Here is a 23,823-nt window from a genome sequence, read left to right on the forward strand (position 1 = left end):
TACATCAGAGGATATCATAAGAAGTGCTCTTTATCAGTCTTCAGGAACTGCATATATGGGGATTGGTGGTACTGATGAGTGAGTACATGATTAAATCTCAAAGGGTGGGGCTGAGAAGACTGAGCATAAGACTTCAGAGCACTGAGCTTTATGTAAGGCTTCTCTGAGATGAGACTTAATAATGCTTCTCTCTATAGCTCTTGAAGGGTGACAGGACACTTCCTAGCTGTGTTGTGAAGCAAAAAGATTGCTACTATGGGTGCCCATTTTATGGATGAGGAATCTGATAAAGCTCAGGAAGAGCAAAGGACTTGTCCACAGATATGCAGTTAGTAAAGATTGGAGCCCATATTTGAACCCAACTCTCCTGTCTTCAAGTCCAGTGTTCTTTCTACAAAATCAAGGTAGACCTTGACAGGAAGATGAAAGGAAGGGTGTAGATAAGGCAGTATTGGAGGAGGGGACAGAGGAGGCAAGACAAAGCTGCAAAGAAGTCAGCCACACAGAGATTTGAAAGACCAGTTTGGTCAAAGAATTAGATCACTTCCGGGCAGCCAGTAATGGGAGCTCAGATTGGGCAAATGAAGGAGCAACTTGGATTGCAGGTTAAGGACAGAAGATCACTTGGAGTTAAGGCAGTGAAATATATGATAAATTAAAAAAAAAATTACAAGTGTTTTTTATGTGCCACACCCTGTACTTAGTGCTAGAAATACAAATAGAAAGAGAAGACAGCCTCTGCTTTGAAGGAGATTGATTATACTCTTACTGGAGGAAAGAACAGAATATTTATAAGGCAGAGAAGACAAAAGAACATGGAAGTCCTAATGGTTCAGCAGTCAGGCCAGTGTCAAGGCCAGGGAACTCAATTTAGAATTCTAAATGAAAAAGAAACTCACAGATCATGTGACCCAATCCCCTCTTTTAAATTAAAAAAAAAAATAATTTTTTCCCCAATTACATAAAACAATTTTTAATATTCTTTTTTTTAAAATTTGAGTTCCAAATTTTCTCCCTCCATTCCCTTCCCCCTCATTGAGAAGGCAAGCATTTTGATATATTATACATGTGTAGTCATGCAAAACATATTTCCATGTTAGTCATATTGTGAAAGAAAAGACAAAAAAAATCTAAGAAAAATAGAGAAAGTTTTAAAAAAAAGTATGCTTCAATCTGCATACAGACTGCATCAGCTCTTTCTCTGATGGATAGTATTTTTTTTATCATAAGTCCTTCAGAATTGTCTTGGATCATTGTATGGCTGAGAATAAAGTCATTCATACCCACCCCCTCTTCTTTTTTTAATTTTAATTTTAATTTTTTTTTTGGTGAGGCATTTGGGGTTAAGTGACTTGCCCAGGGTCACACAGCCAGTAAGTGTCAAATGTCTGAGGCCAGATTTGAACTCAGGTCTTCCTGAATCCAGGGCTGGTGCTCTATCCACTGCGCCACCTAGCTGCCCCAACCCCCGCCCCCCTTCTTACAACTGTGGATGCTTCTTGTATGTTATGTAGAGAGGCCCCAATGGGGTAGTGGATAGTAAGCAGGTTTTAGTCTAGAAGACCTCTGACCAAGTCCTGTCTCTGACATACACACACATTTATGTACACGCACATACACACGTATATTTATACGCTTGTTGTTGAGTTGTTTCAGTTGTGTCTGACTCTCTGTGACCCCAACTGGGGTCTTCTTGGCAAAGGTCCTAGAGTGATTTGCTATTTTCTTCTCCATCTCATTTTACAGATGAGGAAACTGAGTCAAACAGGGTAAAGTGACTTGCCCAGGGTCACACAGCTAGAAAGTGTCTGAGGTGGGGCTGGCATTCTGTGTACTGTACCACCCATGCACACATGTTGTACACAAATGTATATATACACATGCCTATGTGTTTATACTTACATATATACCCACATATATAATGCATTCATATGCTGTCTCCCCTTTTAGAAAGTAACCCCCTTGCAAGTAGAGGTTGTTTCCTTTTCATCATTGGCCTCTTCATGTTCAGCACAAAATAGATACTTTGTAAGTGGTTGTTGATGGGTTGAAGAATGTCATGGCAAAGATAGAGAAATTGTCAAAATGGAGGGCAAAGGTCAGCAGTGTCAAATGCTGAAGAAAATGCAGGAAGAAAAAGATCTGAGAAAAAGCTATCGGATTTTCAACTAAGGCTTGAGTGGGTGGCAGGGCCAAGAAAAGGTTTTCTTAGGATAGGGGAGATTTGAACCTGTTTGGTGAACAAGCCATTTCCATCTCCAACCCAAACACACACAAGGATGGGTCTTCCTTTAATCTCATTACTACCTATAAGTGTTCAATTGCTGTATTCCTTAACTAAGATTCCTTTATTTAATCATAACCTCTAACTCTTTTCTTGGGGGATTGAAGTTTTAGAGCTGGAGAGCATGTTAGAGATGTCTCCCTGCCCCTCCCAAACCCCCTTCTTACAGAATGAATGAAAAAAGCATGAGGATTTCCTATGTGCCAGGCACTGTGATAAGTCCTGGGGAGACAGCAGAAGTGATGCAGCCAGGATATTAAGGAATTTATATTTTCAAAAAATAGATTTTTTTGGGGGTGGGGTGGATATCTTTATTTTCCCCTCTGTATCCTTCCTGTTGTCATTTACAGAGAACCATCCTTTATAACAAAGAATTTTTTGAAAAGGAAAAAGAATGGCAGCTAGGTGGTGCAGTAGATAGAGTGCCTGGCTCTGTGATGAGTCAGGAAGACTCACCTCCCTGAGTTCAAATTTGGCCTCAGACCCTTACTAGCTGCATCACCCTGGACAAGTCACTTCACTGTGTTTGCCTCAGTTTCCTCATCTGTACAATGAGCTGGACAAGAAAATGGCAAAGCACTCCAGTATCTTTACCAAGAAAACTCTGAATGGGGTCATAGAGACTCAGACATGAATGAAAAATGACTCAACAACAAAACAGATCAGGAAAGAATAAATATGAAAGAAAAAAGAGACACCATGTACTCAGGCCTTATTTCTACTAAAATTAGTTGGAGGTTTGGGAACTGGAAAGCTTATTGCAAGGGTTGATAAGTAAGGCCCTTAGCTTCTCTGTCGCAGTCCCCAGAATATCAGGGGATGGGTTGAGGTGAAGAGGAAGACTATGAGCTAGACACTGGACTCTGTGACGGATAGTGACTTGGATTAGAACTTGGCCCCTCAAAACCTATCTTTATCTTCCCTCCTTGCCTTAGAGAATTGAACCATCTATTTGCCAAGGCTAAGGCCTCAACTTGCTCCCTACTGATTCTGCCCCTTACAGTTTTCCCTGGCAGCTCATCCCTTCAACCACCCCTTTTCCTTCAGTCTTTCTCTCCCTTCTGACTCCTTCTAGGCAGCCAGCAGACATTTCCAGCTCTCCCAGCAGAAAAAACTGACCACTTGATGCTGCTCTTAGACTATCTTGTGTAATTCTTTTTCCGGCTCCTAGAAAGTCAGACTGTCTCTACATCCTTACCACCCCCTCACTTCTTGGGGTAGGAAATAGGCAACTGGCTACTCATATGAGCCATGAGTCCTTGATGCTTAGGTCCTTCTGAGACTGAATGGTTTCAGAATTAATCACTATTCATTTTGTACCCTGGGAGAATATTTGTGTTAAAATAAAAAAAGAGAGAGAGAGAGTTTCTTGTGTTGTGGAGTAATTGTGTATGTGATTATTAAAAGCACTTTGCGGTTGCCTAAATACAGTTTTGCATTCTCTCATTTTCCCACTCACTTCTCCGTCCTGCTCGTTTTGCTTTGGCAAATTATTTTCTAGAGTAGACCATGTCTTTATAGTCACATCACTGGTTGAGATGTTTAGTGAATATAGGATCCCCATTGTGTTTAATTCCAAAATGTGTGGGACTGTATTTTGCTGAACTACTTAGAAATGGTTCTTCTACAACAAGGAATCAATAAATGAAGATTATATAAGAATTCTTGGTATACACACAATGACAGAGCTCCCTTCTAAGAGCCAGAGATTGGTCAGGTCAAGGGAGGCATAGAAAAGGTGGTATCTGCTCATCAAACATTCACTACTGCTATGAAGGACATCATGCCCAGAGTCCAACCAAAATGAGAATTCCTACAGATGGTCAGGTTCTCCAGATGCTTCTGTTGGTGAATGACCTTGTGCTGGTTATATGAAGCCCCAGAAGATTTGTAATTATGGCAAAGATTGACTGATAGGGGAAAAAAAGAATGTGTAAAACTCCCTATTGTCCAGACTGTTGTACAAGTATTTGAATGGCTGGTCTCCTGGGGTGGGACAGCAGGATGTGTCTGCAACAGACATATAGTGGTACCATGAGCTGCACCCCACTGATCATCAGTTCTAATAGAGCAAGAAAGACAACTAACTTTCTTGAAAAATACTCTATTACTTTTAATTTTCTTTAACTGAACTCCCCCCAACTAGGTCTAGATATAAGCATTTTTTAAAAGAGTAAAACTTTGAATTATTACAAAAGAATAACTGGTCTGACACCATCAAAAAGAACAACTGTTGTGTTCTGAAAAATGCATAAACCTTGTCTTTCTCATTTTATTCTTGTGAAATATAATCTTCCTGATGTCCATCGGAGAATTAAAGCACTGAACATTTTGAACTTCCTTCAAACATCAGCCAGCTGGCATGTTTTCCTAGCAAAACATTTTGTGATTTGACCACAGACTCTCTCAATCAGTTGTTACTGGTTTGAATAATAGAATATGCTGTCATGGTGGGCACCTGATCATGAAAGCTGATATCTCAAGTGCATTTTTATTTGGATTTAAAATGTTTTTACAACCCTAATATAAATGTTGTTAATCTAGTCAAAACCTTTTCTCATAAGATCAAGGGATTGCAAAGTTTTATTTTAACTAGTTATATTCAAAGAAATTTATTTTAGGATAGTTTAAGAAAACATTTTAAGTCTCACTGCCATTTATATTATTTTTTATCTATTTTTAACTTAAAGGATGTTAGAAGAGAAAAAAATAGTACCTCAAATATTTAAGATAATCCACATAATTCATACTTTCTTAGAAATATCTGAACTTGCTTAATTTGGGGGAGAAAAGGCTTTAAAAGCATAGATCAATGAATTGTGAGGAAAGTTAGAAATAATATCCTCATTTTAAAAGTAAAGGTGACGGGTTAAATGCCAGAACTTATATGAGAATCCCAGGGTTCCTGATTCTGCTGCTTTGTGATCTATTGTATTGAGTCTTTGTATGCATGTGTATAGGACTAGACCTGTGATTTAATTGGTATAGGGAACTTCCTGCCACTATCGATGCCCATAGGCCCTCTATCAATGTTGGTCAGCAAGTTCTAGTCTTAAAGAGTTGCCTGTGGGCATTGAGAGGTTGAGGGAGTTGTCTAGGATCACCAAGCTAGTGTGAGAAACAGGACTTGAACCCAGATTTTTCTGACTTCCCAAACTGGCAGGTGCACCATGTGGCCTCTTGTGTGTATAATATGAATACAAAATCAGTAAATTATAGATCTGTCAAGTTAGAGGTTCCATGTTTCAAAGCAACCAATTATCTTCCTTTTGGAAAAAAAATGCTCATTGGGCTAGTCTTATGAAATATTTTGTTTTTCCAAGTTCTGATGTAATGGATTGTAAATTCCTGGAGACAATAAGGATATATTTTTTATCTAGGAGCCTGGGATCTTGGGATTTACAGCTGCAAGGAATCTCAGAGATCACTCAATCCAGCCCTCCTCATTTTCAGATAAAGCAAACAGGTCCAAGGAGGGTGTGATTTGCCCAAACCAGGTAGTTATTAACTAATGGCAGGGAACAAACTTAGATCCTTTGACACCAGAGTCAGTATTTTTAAAATCACACTATTTCACTTCTACAAAGAAGAGAAGAGAAGTAACATTCAGGTCATTTCAGGTCATCTTGTTTTAAATATCATTATCCATTAGAGAATTAGGTTTAGTGGAATAAAAGAGGCAGCACATAGCAGAATCCCTTCCTATATTTCCAGGCTTCTTTGACCTTCATGTCTTTACCATTTACTAAATAAAAAGAGCTGTCCTGGAGAATTACTGCAGAAAATCTCTAAGTGTAACAGACTGAAAGACAACTTGGTGCTAGTTGCTAGAATATTTTTTTTATTCATAAATAATAGATTCTTAGAAGAATAACATGCAGTTTCACAGAGCCCCATATAAGCATCTTATAAACACATTCAAAACTCTTAAATATGCTTTGTTGGAAAGACGCAGTGAAATTACTGAGTGAATTAATGGTTGGCATTTTCTGAAAGGTACCATAATTACTATCTGACTATAGATTCTTTGAAAAAGAGGACTATAAGAAGGAAAACTAATTTGTGATGAATCCTAAGCATAGCCATTAAATGATGTTATCATGGAAATGTAGAAGAGACTTTCAGGAAAACTATACACTTATCTAAGATTTGCAAGGAAATGTTGATAGTGAGTAACAAAATGTCCCCATCACAATATTGGGTCTCTAAGCAACTAGGATGTAATTCAAGCCTGATTGCAATCCATGTTATTTCTCCTGGGCAGCAAGCCAAGCAGAAAAGACTAGAAAAGATATTGATTATGCATATTAGTTGTAGTCTGATCTCTCTTGAAAGGAACACTGACTCTGACTTTTAACATGAGCTTGCTTTAGTTCAGCATGGAATCACAATTATGCTCATTGGACTAAGGTGGGAAAGTGTAAGGTTAGATTTTAGCAACGATATTTTGCTTTCCCGGGAATGGATTAAAGAAATGAAATCTAATTCTCCCTATGTATCTGTGTGCCCATATTTTAAGACAAACACTTCTTGGAATAGTGTGGGCTTTGGGAATTCACAAAGACATTAGACAAATTCAGATGAGGTTAAAAAATATATAGATAGACTTCCAGGGGTGGAGCCAAGATGGTGCAGTAGAGAAAGTGCTTAGCTGAGCTCTCCCAATATGCCCCTCCAAGCAACTTTAAAGTAATACCTTACATAGAACTCTAGTGTGACAAAGAAAACAAAAGGTCAGTGAAATATTCTTCCAGCCCAAGACAATATAGAGGTCAGAAAGAGAGATGTGTGACATAGGAGAAGAGACCGACCCAGAATCCATCTGGATGAAACACCAGTGGTGGGACTAGATGGTGCTGACAAAAAGCAGCAGCAGTTTTGGAGTTCTTAAACCAGAGACAGTAAAGGGACCTGGGAACTGGTCAGAAAGGGATTACAGGGGACCCCAGTGCTAGCATTAGACACAGGACCAGAGGATGTTTGGCAACTCCATTTCCTACACCCACTTCTGGGTCATAACTCTAAGGCAGGAAGGAAAACTTTCTGTCAGGAGGGAGTAGAAGCTCTGAGAAACAGTATCACTTCTGGCCCTAAGGGATCAAAGACCCTGAGGAACAATATTATTTCTAGTTGCAAGGGAAAAAGGTCCTTAAAGAGCAGGATCATTGTAATCCCAGGAGATCAGGGGCCCTTCCTGGGTTAGGGCCAGAGTACAGACCAGGAAAGCAGTGACCACACCTCTCTCTAGATCATACTACATTGGAAGCACTGAAAATTTCCAACCCCCCAGAACTAGCTTTGAAAAAGCCTGAAGTTTGAAACAATCCCTCTACCCCTCCACACTGGGAACACAGCTGAATATTAACATAAAGTTCCAAATCAAGAAATAGGATGGAAAAATGAACAAATAACATCGAAAAGAACCTGACAATAAAAAGCTACTGTGATGGCAGGGAAGATAAAGACACAAACTCAGAAGAAGATAATGAAGTCAAAATAGCTACAGACAAAGCCTCAAAGAAATGGGAAATGAACATAAGCCCAAGAAGAATTCCTGGAAGAGCTAAAAAATGATTTTCGAAATGTATTAAGAGTGGTAAAGAAAAAATTAGGTAAAGAAATAAAAGCAAAGGAAGAAAATTATGAAAAAACAATTAACAACTTTGTAAAAAAGGCACAAAAATTCTGAAGAAAATAACACCTTAAAGAATTCTCATATAGAAAAAGAGATACAAAAATTCACTGATGAAAGTAACTCCTTAAGAATCAGAATTACTCAAAAGAAAAAAGAGTTAGAAAATCTCAGTAGAGAAAATAATTCCTTAAAAATTAGAATTGGACAACTGGAAGCTAATGACTCCATGAGAAATCAAGAAACAACGTAACAAAGCCTGGAGAATGAAAAAAAATAGAAGAATATGTGAACTATCTCATTGGAAAAACAACTGACCTGGAAAATAGATTAAGGAGAGATAATTTAAAAATTATTGGATTATCTGAAAACGATTAAAGAAAAAGCCTACATATATACTAAAGCTTTCGCTCCCTCCCTCCCTCTCTTCCTTCCTTCCTTCCTTCCCTGGGAGAAAGGGGAAGGGAAAGGTAGAATGGGGAAATTATCTCACATAAAAGAGACATGCAAGGAACACCTTTTACAGTGGAGGGGGAAATGTGCCTGGGGTGGGGGGGAGGCAAGCAATGCTTGAACCTTACTCACATCTAAACTGATTCAAAGAGGGAAAGCATACATATACATACTCAATTGGTAATAGAAATCTATCTTATTCAATGGGGAAGTAGGAGAGGAAGCAGACAAGAGATAGGGGATGGTTGATAAAAGGGAGGGGAGTTAAAGAAGACAGTAATCAGAAGCAAAACAGATTTGAGAGGAGGGACAGAATAAAAAGGGAGAGAAGAATAAACAGAAGAAAACAGGATGAAAGGAAATATATAGTTAATCATCATAACTGTGAATGTGAATGGGATGAACTCATTAAAAACCAGAATCCAACAATATGTTATTTACAAGAAACACACTTGGAACAGAGACATACGGAGAGTTAATATAAGGGACTGGAGCAGAATCTATTTTGCATCGACTGAAGTAAAAAAGACAGGAATAGCCATCATGATCTCAGACAGAGCAAAAGCAAAAATAGAGCTAATTAAAAGGGATAAGCAGGAAAAACTGCTTGCTAAAGGAATCATAGACAATGAATTAAAATCAATACTAGACATATACACCAAATGGCATAACTTCCAAATTCGTAAAGGAAGAGTTAAATGAGGAAATAGACAGTAAAACTATAGTGGGGGGACCTCAATCTCCCCCGATTAGAGCTAGATAAATCTAACCATAAAATAAATAAGAAAGAAATCAAGGAGATGAATAGAATTTTAGAAAAGGTAGATATGATAGACCTCTGGAGAAAATTGAATGGGAATAATGAGTATACCTTTCCCTCTCTCTCTCTCTCTCTTTTGGGGTGAGGCAATTGGGCTTAAGCGACTTGCCCAGGGTCACACAGCTAGTAAGTGTCAAGTGACTGAGGCTGGATTTGAACTCAGGTCCTCCTGAATCCAGGGCCGGTGCTCTATCTACTGTATCACCTAGCTGCCCCAGTATACCTTTTTCTCAGCAGTACCTGTCACCTTCACAAAAACTGACCACATATTAGGGTATGGAAATTTCATAAGCAAATGCAGAAATATTAATTGCATTCTTTCCAGAACACAATGCAATAAAAAATTATATTTAATAAAGGAAGCATAGATTAAAAATTAATTGTAAACTAAACAATCTAATTGCAAACTAAGCAATGTAATTATAAACTGAGCAATCTAATCCTAAAGAATGAATGAGTTTAGGAACAAATCATAGAAACAATTATTAAATTTTATTAAAGAGAATTGCAACATTAAATTAAGCAAATTAAAAAGAATTTTATTAAAGAGAATAACAACAATAGGACAATATTCCAAAATTCATGGGAAGCAGCCAAAGTAGTACTTAGGGGAAAATTTATATCTCTAAGTGCAATAAAGAGAGAAGAAAGCAGATCAATAAATTGGATATGCAACTTAAAAAACTGGAAAAGAAGCAAATAAAAAATCCCCAGTTAAACACGAAAATGGAATTCCTGAAAATCAAAGGAGAGATGAATAAAATTGAAAGTAAGAAACCCATTGAACTAATAAAACCAGGAGCTGCTTTTATGAAAATAGCAATAAAATAGATAAACCATTGGTTAATTTGATTAAAAAATTAAAGAAAACCAAATTACTAGTATGAAAAGGATAAATGCAAAACCAATGAAGATGAAATTAAAGCAATTATTAGGAATTATTTTGCCCAATTATATGCCAGTTAAACCAACAACCTAAGTGAAATGAATGAATATTTTCAAAAGTATAAATTGCCCAGATTGACAGAAGAGGAAATAGAATATTTAAATAATTCCATCTTAGAAAAATAAATTAAACAAGCCATCAATGGACTGCCTAAGAAAAAATCCACAGGACCAGATGGATTTACAAGTGAATTCTACCAAACATAGAAGGAACACTTAATTCCAATACTATATAAACTGTTTGAAAAAATAGGTAAAAGAGTCCTACCAAATTCTTTTTATGACACAAATATGGTTTGGATACCTAAACCAGGGAGAACAAAAACAGAAAACAATAACTATGAGCCAATTTCCTTAATGAATATCAATGTGAAAATTTTAAATAAATACTTTCCAGGAGATTATAGCAATATATCAGCAGGATCATATACTAGGAATGCAGGGCTGGTTCAATATTAAGAAAACTATCAGTATACTTCACCGTATCAATAACAACAAAAATCGTGATTATCTCAATAGATATGCAAAAAAAAGCCTTTGACAAAATATAGTGTTTACTAGAAAGCATAGGAAACAATGGAATCTTCCTTTAACTGATAAGTAGTATCTATCTAAAACCAAGAGCAAGCATTATCTGTAATGGGGATAAACTTGAAGCCTTCCCAATGAGATCAGGAGTGAAGCAAGGATGTCCATTATCATCACTGTTATTCAATATTGTACTAGAAATGCTAGCTATAGCAATAAAACAAGAAAAAGAAGTTGACGAAATAAGAATAGGCAGTGAGGAAACAAAATTATCACTCTTTGCTGAAGATATGATGGTTTACTTAGAGAACCCTAGAGAATCAACTAAAAAACTAGTTGAAACAAATAACAATTTTAGCAAGGTTGCAGGATATAAGATAAACCTACATAGATTGTCAGCATTTTTATAAAATCCCAACAAAACCTAGCAACAAGTGATAGAAAGAGAAATTTCATTTAAAATAACTGTAGATAATATAAAATACTTGGGAGTCTCCTTCCCAAGACAAACCCAGGAATCACATGAGCATAATTATGAAACACTTTTCACAGAAATAAAGACTGATCTAAACAATTGGAGAAATATTAATTACTCATGGGTAGGCTGAGTCAATTTAATAAAATGACAATTATATCAAACTGCCAAAGAATTATTTGTAGAGTTAGAAAAAATAACAGAATTCATCTGGAAGAACAAAAGGTCAGGAATATCAAGGGAATCAATAAAAATGTGAAGAAAGGTGGCCTAGTTCTCAGACTTTTAGAGAGTGATAATCATCAAAATAATCTGGTACTGGCTAAGATGTAGAGTGTAGCTCAGTGAAATAGATTAGGTACACAATACACAGTGGTAAATGACTATATTAATCTAGTGTTTGATAAAGCCAAAGATCTAATCTTTTAGGGTAAGAACTTAACATTTGACAAAAGTTGCTGGGAAAACTGGAAGGCAGTTTGGCAGAAAGTAAACACAGACTATCTCACGTCATATTTCAAGAGAAAGTCAAAATGGGAACATGATTTAGACATAAAGAGTGATATAAATAAATTAGGGGAGCATGGAAAAAAGCATCTGTCAGCTCTATGGATAAGGGAAGAATTTATGACCAACTCAGAGATAGAGAAGATCATAGGATGTAAAGTAGGCAATTTTGATTACATGAAGTTAAGACTTTTCTACAAATAGAACTAATGCAACCAAAAGGAAAATAGAAAACTAGGGTGGAAATTTATAGCAAGTTTCTCTGATAAAGGCCTCATTTCTCAAATATATAGGGAACTGAGCCAAATTTTTAAAAATAACAGCCATTCCCTAATTGATAGGTGGTCAAAGGATATGAACAAATATCAATAGTTGCATGAAAAAAATGCTCCAAATCACTACTGATTAGAGAAATGCAAATTAAAATAACTCTAAGGTACCACCCCATACTTGTCAAATTGGCTAACCTGATGAAAAGGAAAATGAAAAATGCTGTTGGAGTTATGGAAAATATTGGGACACTAATGCATTGTTGGTAGAGTTGTGAACTAGTCTAACCATTCTGGAGAACAATTTGGAACTGTGTGCAAAGGTTTATAAACCTATGTATACCCTTTTGACCTGTCAATACCACTACTAGGTCTGTATCTCAGTGAAATCAAAGAAAAGGGAAAAGACCTATTTGTATGCAGATATTTATAGCAGCTCTTTTTGTGGTGGCAAAGAATTAGAAACTGAGGGGATGTCCATCAGATGAGGAATGACTGAACAAGGAGTGGTATATGATGGGCAGAATGGTTTCAGAAAAACCTGGGAAGACTTATGTGAACTCATGTAAAGTAAAATAAGCAGAATAAGAAGAACATTGTACACAGTATCAGCAATATTGCAAGGATGATCAACTATGAAAGACTTAGCTACTTTGATCAAGACAATGACCCAAGACAATTCCAAAGGACTCATGATAATAGCATTAAAAATGCTCTGGTTCCAGAGAGAGAACAGATGAATTCTTAAGGCAAACTGAAACATGCTTTTTAATATAATTTGTGTGGGGGGGGAGGGGCGGGCAGTGAGGGTTAAGTTACTTGCCCAGGGTCACACAGCAAGCAAGTATCAAGTGTCTGAAGCCGGATATGAACTCAGGTCCTCCTGAATCCAGTGCCGGTGCCTTATCCACTGAGCCACCTAGCTGCCCCTGAAACATGATTTTTAAAACTTTATTTTTATTGTTTCATTTTGTTTGTATTTTCTTTGTAATATGGCTAATATAGGAAACAAATTTTTGACCTTACATGTATATATCTATATCAAATTGCCCTTCTCAAGGAAGGAGGGAGGGAGGGAAAGAATCTGGAATTTCAGATTAAAAAAAAATGATTGTTGAATTTTTTTTACATATAATTGGGAAATAACGAAATGAAAATAATTAAAAAAATATATAGATGGGGGGCAGCTAGGTGGCACAGTGGAATAAAGCACTAGGCCTGCATTCGGGGAGGATCTGAGTTCAAATCCGACCTCAGACACTTGGACACTTACTAGCTTGTGTGACCCTGGGCTTAACCCTCATTGCCTGCACTCCCCCCCCCCCATATATATATGTGTGTGTGTGTATTATTTATATATATATATATATGAAAGAATCCAAAAGTAGCTTTTTAAAAAAATAACAGAATAATAATAAAATAACTATCTAGTCCTTCCCCAGTCAATGATACTGAAATACTAGAAAATATACAAATACACTTTTACCTTTTGGTTAAAAAGCAGAATTTCAAGGAAGCCCAGGAAATTTATTCAACTCTGCATCTGCCAGTTTTGACTCTCACAAACTTGCCTTAAATTAGCCACTTAGAGAACTGCTAAATCTTTTCCCTTGATGTATATCTTCTAATATTTGGTTAATAGCTCAGATGGACTTTCTTATTTTGTGGGCAGGAGGGGAAGAAGAAGATAACTCCAACACCAGTGGCCAACATAGGGTCAATTGTAGCAAAATCTTAATTTGTCTTGAAATTAATAATTTAAACTTCTACATTTTGAAGCATTCAACTTTTATTTTTCTTCAGCACTCTGGAGAATTCACTGTCCTCTTAGTGATGTATTGGTGGCTTGGAAACACTTATACATGAGAAACTAGACTTGCCATTTGAAGATATGGAAGTGCCTTGAACATTATACAGACATCAGAAAGACCTATGATGCTTTTTTAAAGAACAGTAACATTCTTGACCTGATTGATGTGTACCAGAAGTGTCAAACATTGACTTCTACTTGTGAAAATAAAGTGATGTCTCCGGTAAGTATTTTTTAAAATGTCATTTTACTTCATTAGGCTTAAACCATTTTAGTTTGTAACAAAAGGTAAACTTCTATAAGTTTTTTTTTTATACTGGTTTTACTTTGGAGAAATATGTTGAAGGTAGAAAATAATTTCTGAAAGCTGTTCCTTTAAGGATTGTAATTTAGCAACAAATTTTAGCACAGTGGAAAGAGCAGGAGCTCTGGAATCAGAAATCCTTTCCTGATGTCTAGTACCTATGTAACTTGGACTTAATATCTCTGGGCCTCAGTTTCCTGAGCTGTAAATATTATGTTGCGGGGGCGGCAGCTAGGTGGCACAGTGGATAAAGCACTGGCCCTGGATTCAGGAGGACCTGAGTTCAAATGCGGCCTCAGACACATGACACTTACTAGCTGTGTGACCCTGGGCAAGTCACTTAACGCTTCATTGCCCACCAAAAAAACACAAAAAAATCCGCGCGGCACCCACCCCCCCACCACCCCGCCCCAACTTAAGTTGGACTTGGTGGCTCTGGACTCCCTTCTAGCTTTAGATCTCTGATGTAGACCAATTTCTTTATCAAGAAGATTTACTTTCAGGAACATTCCTTTTACTATTTTCATCGCCCCATGACTGTTAGAGTTATATTGCTAGGACCTCGTTTCACAAAATATTTCAAGGGCTATTTTTGTTTGCCTATTTAAGTTCATACATAATTAACTGATAAATACATGAAGGCATTAACTTTTTTTCACACAAATTTATTTGATTATTTACAGAATATGGCAACATTATATTCAGTTTGGGATGGTATTTATTCAGTGAAGAAATTGCTTAGTAAACATATTTTACATATAAATGAGGGCCCCCAGTACTACATTTTAGGATTATATGGGCATATTCTTTTTTTTTTTTTTTAATGAAATATTTTTATTTTTTCCGTTACCTGTAAAGATAGTTCTCAACTTTTGTTTATACATGCTTTACAATTTCAGATTTTTCTCCCTCCCCTCCCTCCCTCCCCCCTCCCCTAGACAGCAGGTATCTGATATAGGTTATATCTATATATCTCTATACATATACTTATATATATATATATATATACACACCACATATATATATACACATAAAACATTAATCCTATTTCTGCATTAATCATATGGGCATATTCTTAAGTATTTTAAGTTATATGTGTTCAAAATTTAGTGGAGTAAAAAATGTCATTTTTTCCTCTTCAGTTTGATTATGTTGCTAGTAAGGCAAGGGATTTCCTTTTTTTTTTTTTTTTTTTTTTGCTGGGCAGTGGGGTTAAGTGACTTGCCCAGGGTCACACAGCTAGTAAGTGTCTGAGGCCGGATTTGAACTCAGGTCCTCCAAATCCAGGGCCGGTGCTTATCTTATCCCCTGTGCCACCTAGCCGCCCCCAAGGCAAGAGACTTCTGAAGGAAATCCTAAAAAAACACAACAACCAAAACTTGGTCAGTCATGTATTCCTATGCAAAACTTGTCGGTGGTACTCTCTGTTTTTCTACTTCATAGAGTGAGTGATTCCTCGCCTGGCAGTTAAAGCCCTTGGCAATCCAGCTCCTACTTCTCTTTACAGTTTATTTTCATGTTTATTTCATTAATTCTTGCTGTAATCAGGCTTGCTAGCTCTATCTTTATGTGACGTTTTGTCCTCTTCCTCCTTTTGTATGTTGCAAAAGTGGTACTGTAGCCTGATATCAAACTTTGTCTAAAGCTTGTAGGATTCCTAACTTTTTTTTTTTTTTGTGGGGCAATGAAGGTTAAGTGACTTGCCCAGGGTTATACAGCTCATAAGAATCAAGTATCCGAAACTGGATTTGAACTCAGGTCTTCCTGAATCCAGGGCCAGTGCTTTATCTGCTGTGCTACCTAGCTGCCCCCATTCCTAGCTTTTTTCAAGTCACAGCTCAGGTGCTACTACTTCTTATGAGTAATTTTTACTGATTTTCCCCTTCAGTAATTAGCTTTCTTCCTCCCTCTTGAAATTACATTATATTCTTTTGAATTTATTTTGTTTTTACTTCTCAGCATAGTTATTGTATCCATGCAGTATCATCTTAGCTCCCTGAGGGGTAGAAGCATCATTTATTTATTTTGCAGTATATTTCAGCACAGTGCCTTGCACAAAGTAGTTACTAAGTAAATTTTCTTTTTCTGACTTATCTTTGTATTTTGTGAATTGAACCATTTATGACTTGCATTAAAAATAAGTCAGAAGGGGAAGCTAGGTGGCGCAGTGGATAGAGCGCCGACCCTGGAGTCAGGAGTCTGGCCTCAGACACTTACTTACTACCTGTGTGACCCTAGGCAAGTCACTTAACCCCAATTGCCTCACCAAAAAAAAAAAAGTCAGAAGATTGTCTTTATATTTGGAAATAGTTTGAGTAGTGGTGAAACCATCTAGTATAAGTACCTTTTATACGACTGTTCACTAATGCCTTTCTTAATTTTTGCTTCTGAGAGAACCCAAATAAAGTAAATTCTTGTTTTTTGTCACTTTGAATATTTTTGGAAATGCTATAGTTATACTTCTTTCAAAACTTTTGTTTTGTTGACATAGTATTCAATAGTTTTTTCACTCATTGCTATTTTCCCTTTCTCATTTAAAATTTTTTTAAATTTTATTTGCAAATTGTTTATCAATTTCATTGTTTTTTCCTCCCAAAATCTAGCTCATGGTTTCACTTATTATTCCTTTTATTACTCACTTTGTTAGTTTCTCCTCTTAGCTCTGTTTACTCCAAGAAGTTTATTCTTTTTGTTTTCTCCTCCACAGTTTTTACAAGCCTATTTTTTTTTCTTCATGGATTTTCCAAATATTTTCTCTTATCCCCCCTTCTTTCTGTTTTTAACAAGCCAGAAGCCATCATGAAGCAGGTGTTTTTCTTTTGGCATTGCTCAAAAAGGTCATGGGTAGAGCCTACACTTGTTTTAGAAAACCTTAAAACCTTGTGAAGTTTACAAATCCAGGATGAGGAAGGTATGGTTAGATGACTGTTCAATGAAAAAGATCTGGTGGTTTTAGTGGAGTACAGATTTAATATAAGTCAGCATGCAGTATGATAGTAGCCAAAAAGCCCAGAGTACATGTATATATGTGTTACTAGGGATACAATGCTCAGAGTGAGGGAGGCAGTCATTCCTTTGGTCAGCCAATATCTGCACTACTGGGGTCATTTCTGAGAAAGATCTTGACAAGTTAATCGTAATAATGGCTAACATTTACGTAGCACTTTAAGGTTTCCAAAGTGTTTTACAATTGTTATCTTATTTTAGCCTCACAATAATCCTAGCGGGCAGAGGCTATTATTATCCCCATTTTATGGATAAAGAAACTGAGGCAGACTGTGGTTAAATCACTTGCCAAGGGTCACCCACTAGTAAGGATCTGAGGCCGGATTTGAACTCAGGGCTTCCTGATTCCAGGTCCCCGTCCTCTATCCACTCTATCATAGAAGCACAAACCAAAATGTTGCAGGGAAAGGAGACGGTGCTGTCTGAAGACAGGTTGAATGAAAAGTGGCTGCCTCTACTAGAGAAGAGAAGACTGTGAGTTCCTTGAGGGCAGGGATTGTTGATAGCCTTTTTTTGGTATTCCTAGCACTTTGCACAGTGTCTGGCACATAGTAGGTGATTAACAAATGCTAATAGCTTGAGAAGACTTGAGAGGGTAGGAATGGAAAGGCGGGCATGATAGCTATCCTCAGGTATTTGAAAAGCTATTCTGTGGAAAAGAGATTGGACCCTTTCAGACTCATCCCAGAGGGCAAAAGCAGGAGTAAAGAGTGGAAATGATGGAGACATGAGCTTAGTGTAAGGGAACCAAAGTGGACAGGTCTGTGTCTCATTTCCTTCAAGCTGAAAGGGCAGTGTAGGAGAGGACCAGAAATTGCAATAGAGAGAGCATCTTTTCTAACCCCCTCATTTCTCAGAGGAGGAAACATATCCAAGAGACCGAAATGACTTCTCTTAGGTGATGGCAGAGCTAAGGGACAGGGCTCAGGGCTCCTCTTGACTGCAAATGTAGGCCTCTTCCAAGTGAAACTTGCTGTAGGTGCGCAGACTTATCTTACTGAGAGCCACGGGCTGGCTTTGGCCATCAATTATACAAAATAGGCAATGATTGTTCCTTGATTAATTTATTTCTTTTTTTGTGGGACAATGAGGGTTAAGTGACTTTCCCAGGGTTACACAGCTAGTAAGTGTCAAGTGACTGAGGCTGGGTCTGAATGCAGGGCTGGTTCGTTATCCACTGCACCACATAGCTGCCCCAATAGTTGTTCTTTAGCTTCTAGAGCACAATTTAAAAAAAAAATCTTTTTCTAGTTTATAGTTTCTGTGTCTTAGCCTGTTCTCAGTCCCACTCCCATTCCCTGTTCCCTGAGATATCTGTCCTCAATCCATTTTGCATTCATCTCTAATCTTGAGGAAGTTAACAGACCTCTTGTGGTTCCTAGTGTCTGTCCTTAGCCCTTGCCCCCTTTTTTTAGCCGAGTAGCAGCTTTCTCCTTGGCCTCAGTTTCTTTCTGACTAATTCTTTATCCTTCCCCCTGCCCCCCCCCCCCACATTGGCCTCATTTTAGTTAGATTGTTAGATAAAGGATTTATGAAGCACTTGCAGCTGATATGATAGCATACTTAGAGCACCTTAGAAAGTCACCTAAAAGGGCAGCTAGGTGTCACAGTGGATAGAGCACCAGCCCTGGAATCAGGAGGACCTGAGTTCAAATCCGGCCTCAGACACTTAACACTTACTAGCTGTGTGACCCTGGGCAAGTCACTTAACCCCAGTTGCCTCGCCCCAAAAAAAAGAAAGAAAGAAAGTCACCTAAAAAACTGAAACAAGTAGCAATTTCAGCAAAAGTAAAGATATAAAATAAACCCATACAAATCATCTTAATTTCTATATATTACCAACAAAAGCCAGTACAAAGAGATAGAAAGAGAAATTCCATTTGAAATAACTACAGAAAGTATAAAACACGAGAGTCTACCTGCTAAGCCACACACAGGAACTATATGATCCACATTTATACAACTTTTTACACAAAAACAGTCCTAAATAATTGGAGAAATGTTAAGTGCTTATGGGTGGGCCAAGTCAATATAATAAATATGACAGTACTACCCGAATTAATTTACTAATTCAGTGCCATATCAGACTACCAAATAATTATTTTATAGAACTAGGAAAAACATTAAAATTTTTCTGGAGGAACAAAAGATCAAGACTATTAAGGGAAAAAAGTAGGGAGAAGAGTGGGGAGGGAGCTATTAGTATCAGAGTTCAGACCAAACTTCAAAGCCATAATCACCAAAATGAATTGGTACTAGGTAAGAAATATGGGGTTTGATCAGAGGAACAGGTTACGTATACAATATATAGAAGCAAATGAGCACAGTAGCCTAGTGTTTGATAAAACTAAGAATCCCAGGTATTGGGACAAGAACTATTTGAAAAAAAACAAACTGGGGAAAACTGGAAAGTGGTCTGAGAAAAATGTCTTACTGTATACCAAGACAAGATCAAAATGGGCACATGATCTATACGTAAAGGGTAAAATCATAAACTAGAGGAATATGGAAGAAATTACCTGTTAGATGTATAGATAGGGAAAGAGTTCATGACTAAAAAAGAGAACCAGAGGTTCATAGGAGGCAAAATGGATGATTTTGATTACATGAAATTAAAAATGTTTTTTTCCCCACAAACAAAACTAATGTTGCTTAGACTAAAAGAGAAAATAGAAATTGGGAAGAAAATTCTTTTAGCAAGTTTCTCTGATAAAAGCCTCATTTCTAAAATATATGGGGAACTGATTGAATAATAAGAGCCAGTCCCTAATTGATAAAATGATCAAAGGATATGAATGGGAGTTTTCAGAGGAAGAAATCCAAACTCTTATCAATAGTCACTTTGAAAAATGATATAAATTGCTAATTATTAGAAAAATGCAAATTTAAACAACTTTGACATGTATCTCACATCTGTCAGATTGACTAAGATAACAGAAAAGGAAAATGACAAATACTGGAGTGGCTGTGGGAAAACAGGTACACTAATGCTCTGTTGGTGGAACTGTCCATGAGTCAAGCCATTCTGGAAAGCACTTTGGAACTATTCCCCCAAAGCTATTAAATCTCAATGAGATCAAAGAAAAAGGAAAAGAACTCATACATACAAAACTATTTATAGCAGCTCTTTTTGTGGTGGCAGAGAATTGGAAAATGATGGGGTGCCCATCATCTGGGGATGGCTGAACAAGTTGTGGTATATGAATACTGTGCTGTAAGAAATGATGAAAGGGAAGGTTTCTCTGAAACCTTTAGTGAGCATAACCAGATCATCAATTTGGACAATAAGAGCAATATTGTAAAGGCAAACAACTTTGCAAAGACTTAGGAATGCTAATCAGCGCAATGACCCATCACAATCCCAGAAGACTCGTGATAATACATGTTACCAATCTCCAGATGGAGAGACGATAGCTTTAGAGTGCAGAGGGGGCATATGTTTTTGTTCTGATTTTGGAAATGGCTAACATAGGAATTCGTTTTGCTTGAATATATATGTTTGTAATAGATTTTGTTTTTCTTTCTTTCTCCAATAGGAGTGGGGGAGGTGGGAGGGAAAGAATTTGGAGCCAAAAATAAAATTGAACTTAGGAAAAAAAAAATGAAAAAAAAAGATAACAAATGGATGTGGATTGTGTCAGTTCAGTTTTATTATGGGATTACTCACTAGAAGGGACTCTACTTTTCTCTCCTGGGCTCATCTCACCTGAGAAAGCAATCCTGCTCTATGTGGTTCTTTGTGTCCTCAGGGAAGAATTAGGAAAAACTCAGAGGTTGGAACAGAACAAGCCAGAAAACTTTCTGGCTACTCTTGGGTTAAATCTTCATTGTGTGACTGTTCTTTTATCCAAAGTGACATGACTTCTAAGAACATTAACTGTAATCCTATTTAAATAGATACAAAATGCATTCCAAAAGGAAAATTTCTCTACAGTTTTTGGTTATCTTTACAATTGCTTTTTTCTACATTCACTTAAGATATAATGATAAGATGTAATAGATATAATAATAAGATATAACACACACACATATATAATTGACTATGTCATTAGGTATTTCAGCTAATTAGGCCACAGATTATCATTTATATAAGGAATGGAAATATGTTAAAGTACTTGGTCTAGTCACTAAATTATTCTAAGCCTCGGGCTTTCTCCTTTGTAACAGTAGAGAGGTGAAATAAATTGTTGAGAATGCTAGGGTTCTGGGGGCAGCTAGGTGGCACAGTGGATAGAGCACTGGCCCCGGAGTCATGAGCACTTGAGTTCAAATCCGACCTCAGACACTTAACACTTACTAGCTGTGTGACCCTGGGCAAGTCACATAACCTCATTTCCTACAAAAAACAAAAAGAACGAGAATGCTAGGGTTCTGGGAGCAGCTAGGTGGCGCAGTAGATAGAGCACCGGCCCCGGATTCAGGAGTACCTGAGTTCAAATCCGACCTCAGACACTTAACACTTACTAGCTGTGTGACTTTGGGCAAGTCACTTAACCCCAACTGCCTCACTTAAAAAAAAAAGAGAGAGAATGCTAGGGTTCCATGAGCAGAAATTTCATGACAACCTCCTGATAGATCCTTGTGCTTACACAGGTTCTTATTAGAACTTTTCAGTCCCTTGTATAAATATGTTCATTGTCTCTTGTGTGTTTATTTGCAGGCACAACTATTGGATTTCATATCTGGCAGATCATACACAGCCAATGAAAATATAAATCTTTCTGGATCAGCATCTCCAACTAGTAAATGCAACTTCGATAATAAAAAGGTACTGGGAAGTGTGGTTAGTAGGGTGTGATCCCTGAGATAGCTCTCCATAAATAAGAGAGCTGGGTTTGGAGTCAGGCAGCCCTGGGCCTAAATCCGGCCTGTCTCACTTAGGAGCTGTGTGACCTTAGGCCAGACCTTAGTCCTCTCTAAGACTCAGTTTGCTCCTGGCTTGGGTTCAGTGACCTCTGAAGTCCTTCTCGCTCTAAGTCTCAGATCCAGTGATCTCTCAGATCTGAATGTAAGTTCTGTGAGGACAGAAAGTGCTTCACTTTTGTTTCTGTATCTTGAGTTCAAAAGCTGTTCTTGTATCCGATCTTTTGTTAAGGGGTAAAATTCTAGCTAGTCTGTCTAAAATATCTAATGAGTGGTCGCCAATCAATTACAAGCTTTAGCAAGAGTTAGACTTTTAAGCATTTATTAAGGAGAATAAGAATTTGGTAAAGAGAGAGAGAAAGGCCTAGATTCCTATCTATTAAAGGGAGAGCACATTTCTAGCTCCCTTCTCCGCCAGAGTCCAGAGGAAAGAGAGAGCGAGACTGAGCGCCAGTCTCTTCCTTCCTCCTCCCACTAGCCCGCGTCACTTCCTGACTCCTGGTCTTGCCCTCAAAGACCTTCCCTTCATGGGCAGAACTCCTCTACAGTAAGTATCCAGCAGGTGGCGTTATTCCAATCGTTACAGTCCCCCCTGTTGTTCCTCAAGAAACAAAATGTTTCCTTGACGGAACAGTAAAAACAATATGATAACTATTGCTAACTAATAATATGTGAACAACAATATAGAAAAGGAAGAGAGGAAAGTTTTGTCCAGAGGGGCGTTTTTTTTTGTCCTCATGAACCGACGCTTTGACATTAGTCTTGCAAAGGGAGGGCCTCTGCAGAGAATACATGTTACAGATGGTGTATATTATAACAGAAAGAGAAAAAAAACAACAAAAACAACAAATCAAAACTGTTCATTTAAAGTCTCTGAAAGTCTTTTCTCAGATATCCTCTAGGTGTAGTCGTGGAATGGAAGTCTTTTCAGGGGTTGATGTGTGGATACTGGTAATCAGCCAGGAAATTTCCTACAAAATTGAGCTTAATACAACTTTAAAATAGCTTTGTCAATAATCAAATCAAACAATGAAAGTTCTCAAAAACATGTCTAAGGGAATACAGAATCTTAGTTGTTAACACGTGAAACATACAATAAAACAAAAATTGAACCATTCTTTAAAATTACATTATTATTATAGTCCCCCCTTATGGAGAGTAATTGAGAAGACAATTGCTGCGATATTAATTTTTAAAAATAATTTTTTTATCTTTGTTTCATCACTTTTTGCATCATCTGCCTAATTATCCTCATGCCATTATGAGAAATTAAAAAATCTAATATAATTGGTAACAGGTGTCAAGGCCAAATTCAACACTGTATTTATCATGACACCTGAGATAATTATGGGGGTTACCATAAAAGAACAGAAATGATGGGATATGAGCATTCCCACACTTGAGCAATATGTACTGCTCATACAGTATGCCAGGCTTAAAATAGGTGGATGGAATATACGTCCATGCCACCGAACATATTGGAGGAAACTGAGTCAGACTTAATCAGATCCATGGGATTGAGATGTCCATGGCATCAGGCATATAGGAGGGAGCATAGAAGCCAGGTGTAGAAGTGAGATGGGTGGGATCAATACTTCCAGCCATCTGTACAATATTGTGGGGAAAAATAAAATAAAATATTAAACCAAGAGAATCCAACCTCAACATTTGTCAAAAGCCGTTCCCTTGGCCATACCTTGACTTCATGCATGTCTCCCCTCATGTGTATTCCTCTTGTGATTGGATGGCATCTTGGCCAACTGGCATCTGATAACTCAGAATAAAGGCAATTAATGTCTTAAATGATAAGTTCCCATAATCCAAGTCTCATATGGATTTAAAATTGAGGATAATAAATGGTTGCAAAAAATGTGAATACATCTTGACTCAAAATATAATATATAATTATGCAACAATTTCAAATAAT

General features: G+C 37.3%; 1 protein-coding gene across 1 annotated transcript in view; it reads left to right on the forward strand.

Moving 5' to 3' along the window:
• The window catches only part of LOC122728619 (PARP1 binding protein), a 76,940-nt gene that overhangs the window by 6,788 nt on the left and 46,329 nt on the right, over nt 1-23,823 (forward strand). Inside the window, 5 exon segments of the mRNA XM_043967408.1 lie at nt 13,717-13,735; nt 13,738-13,764; nt 13,767-13,813; nt 13,815-13,946; nt 21,694-21,801. Coding sequence (XP_043823343.1) covers nt 13,717-13,735; nt 13,738-13,764; nt 13,767-13,813; nt 13,815-13,946; nt 21,694-21,801 — 333 coding nt within the window.

Source organism: Dromiciops gliroides, chromosome 5 (genome assembly GCF_019393635.1).
Source record: "Dromiciops gliroides isolate mDroGli1 chromosome 5, mDroGli1.pri, whole genome shotgun sequence".
In the NCBI taxonomy this organism is placed as follows: domain Eukaryota; kingdom Metazoa; phylum Chordata; class Mammalia; order Microbiotheria; family Microbiotheriidae; genus Dromiciops; species Dromiciops gliroides.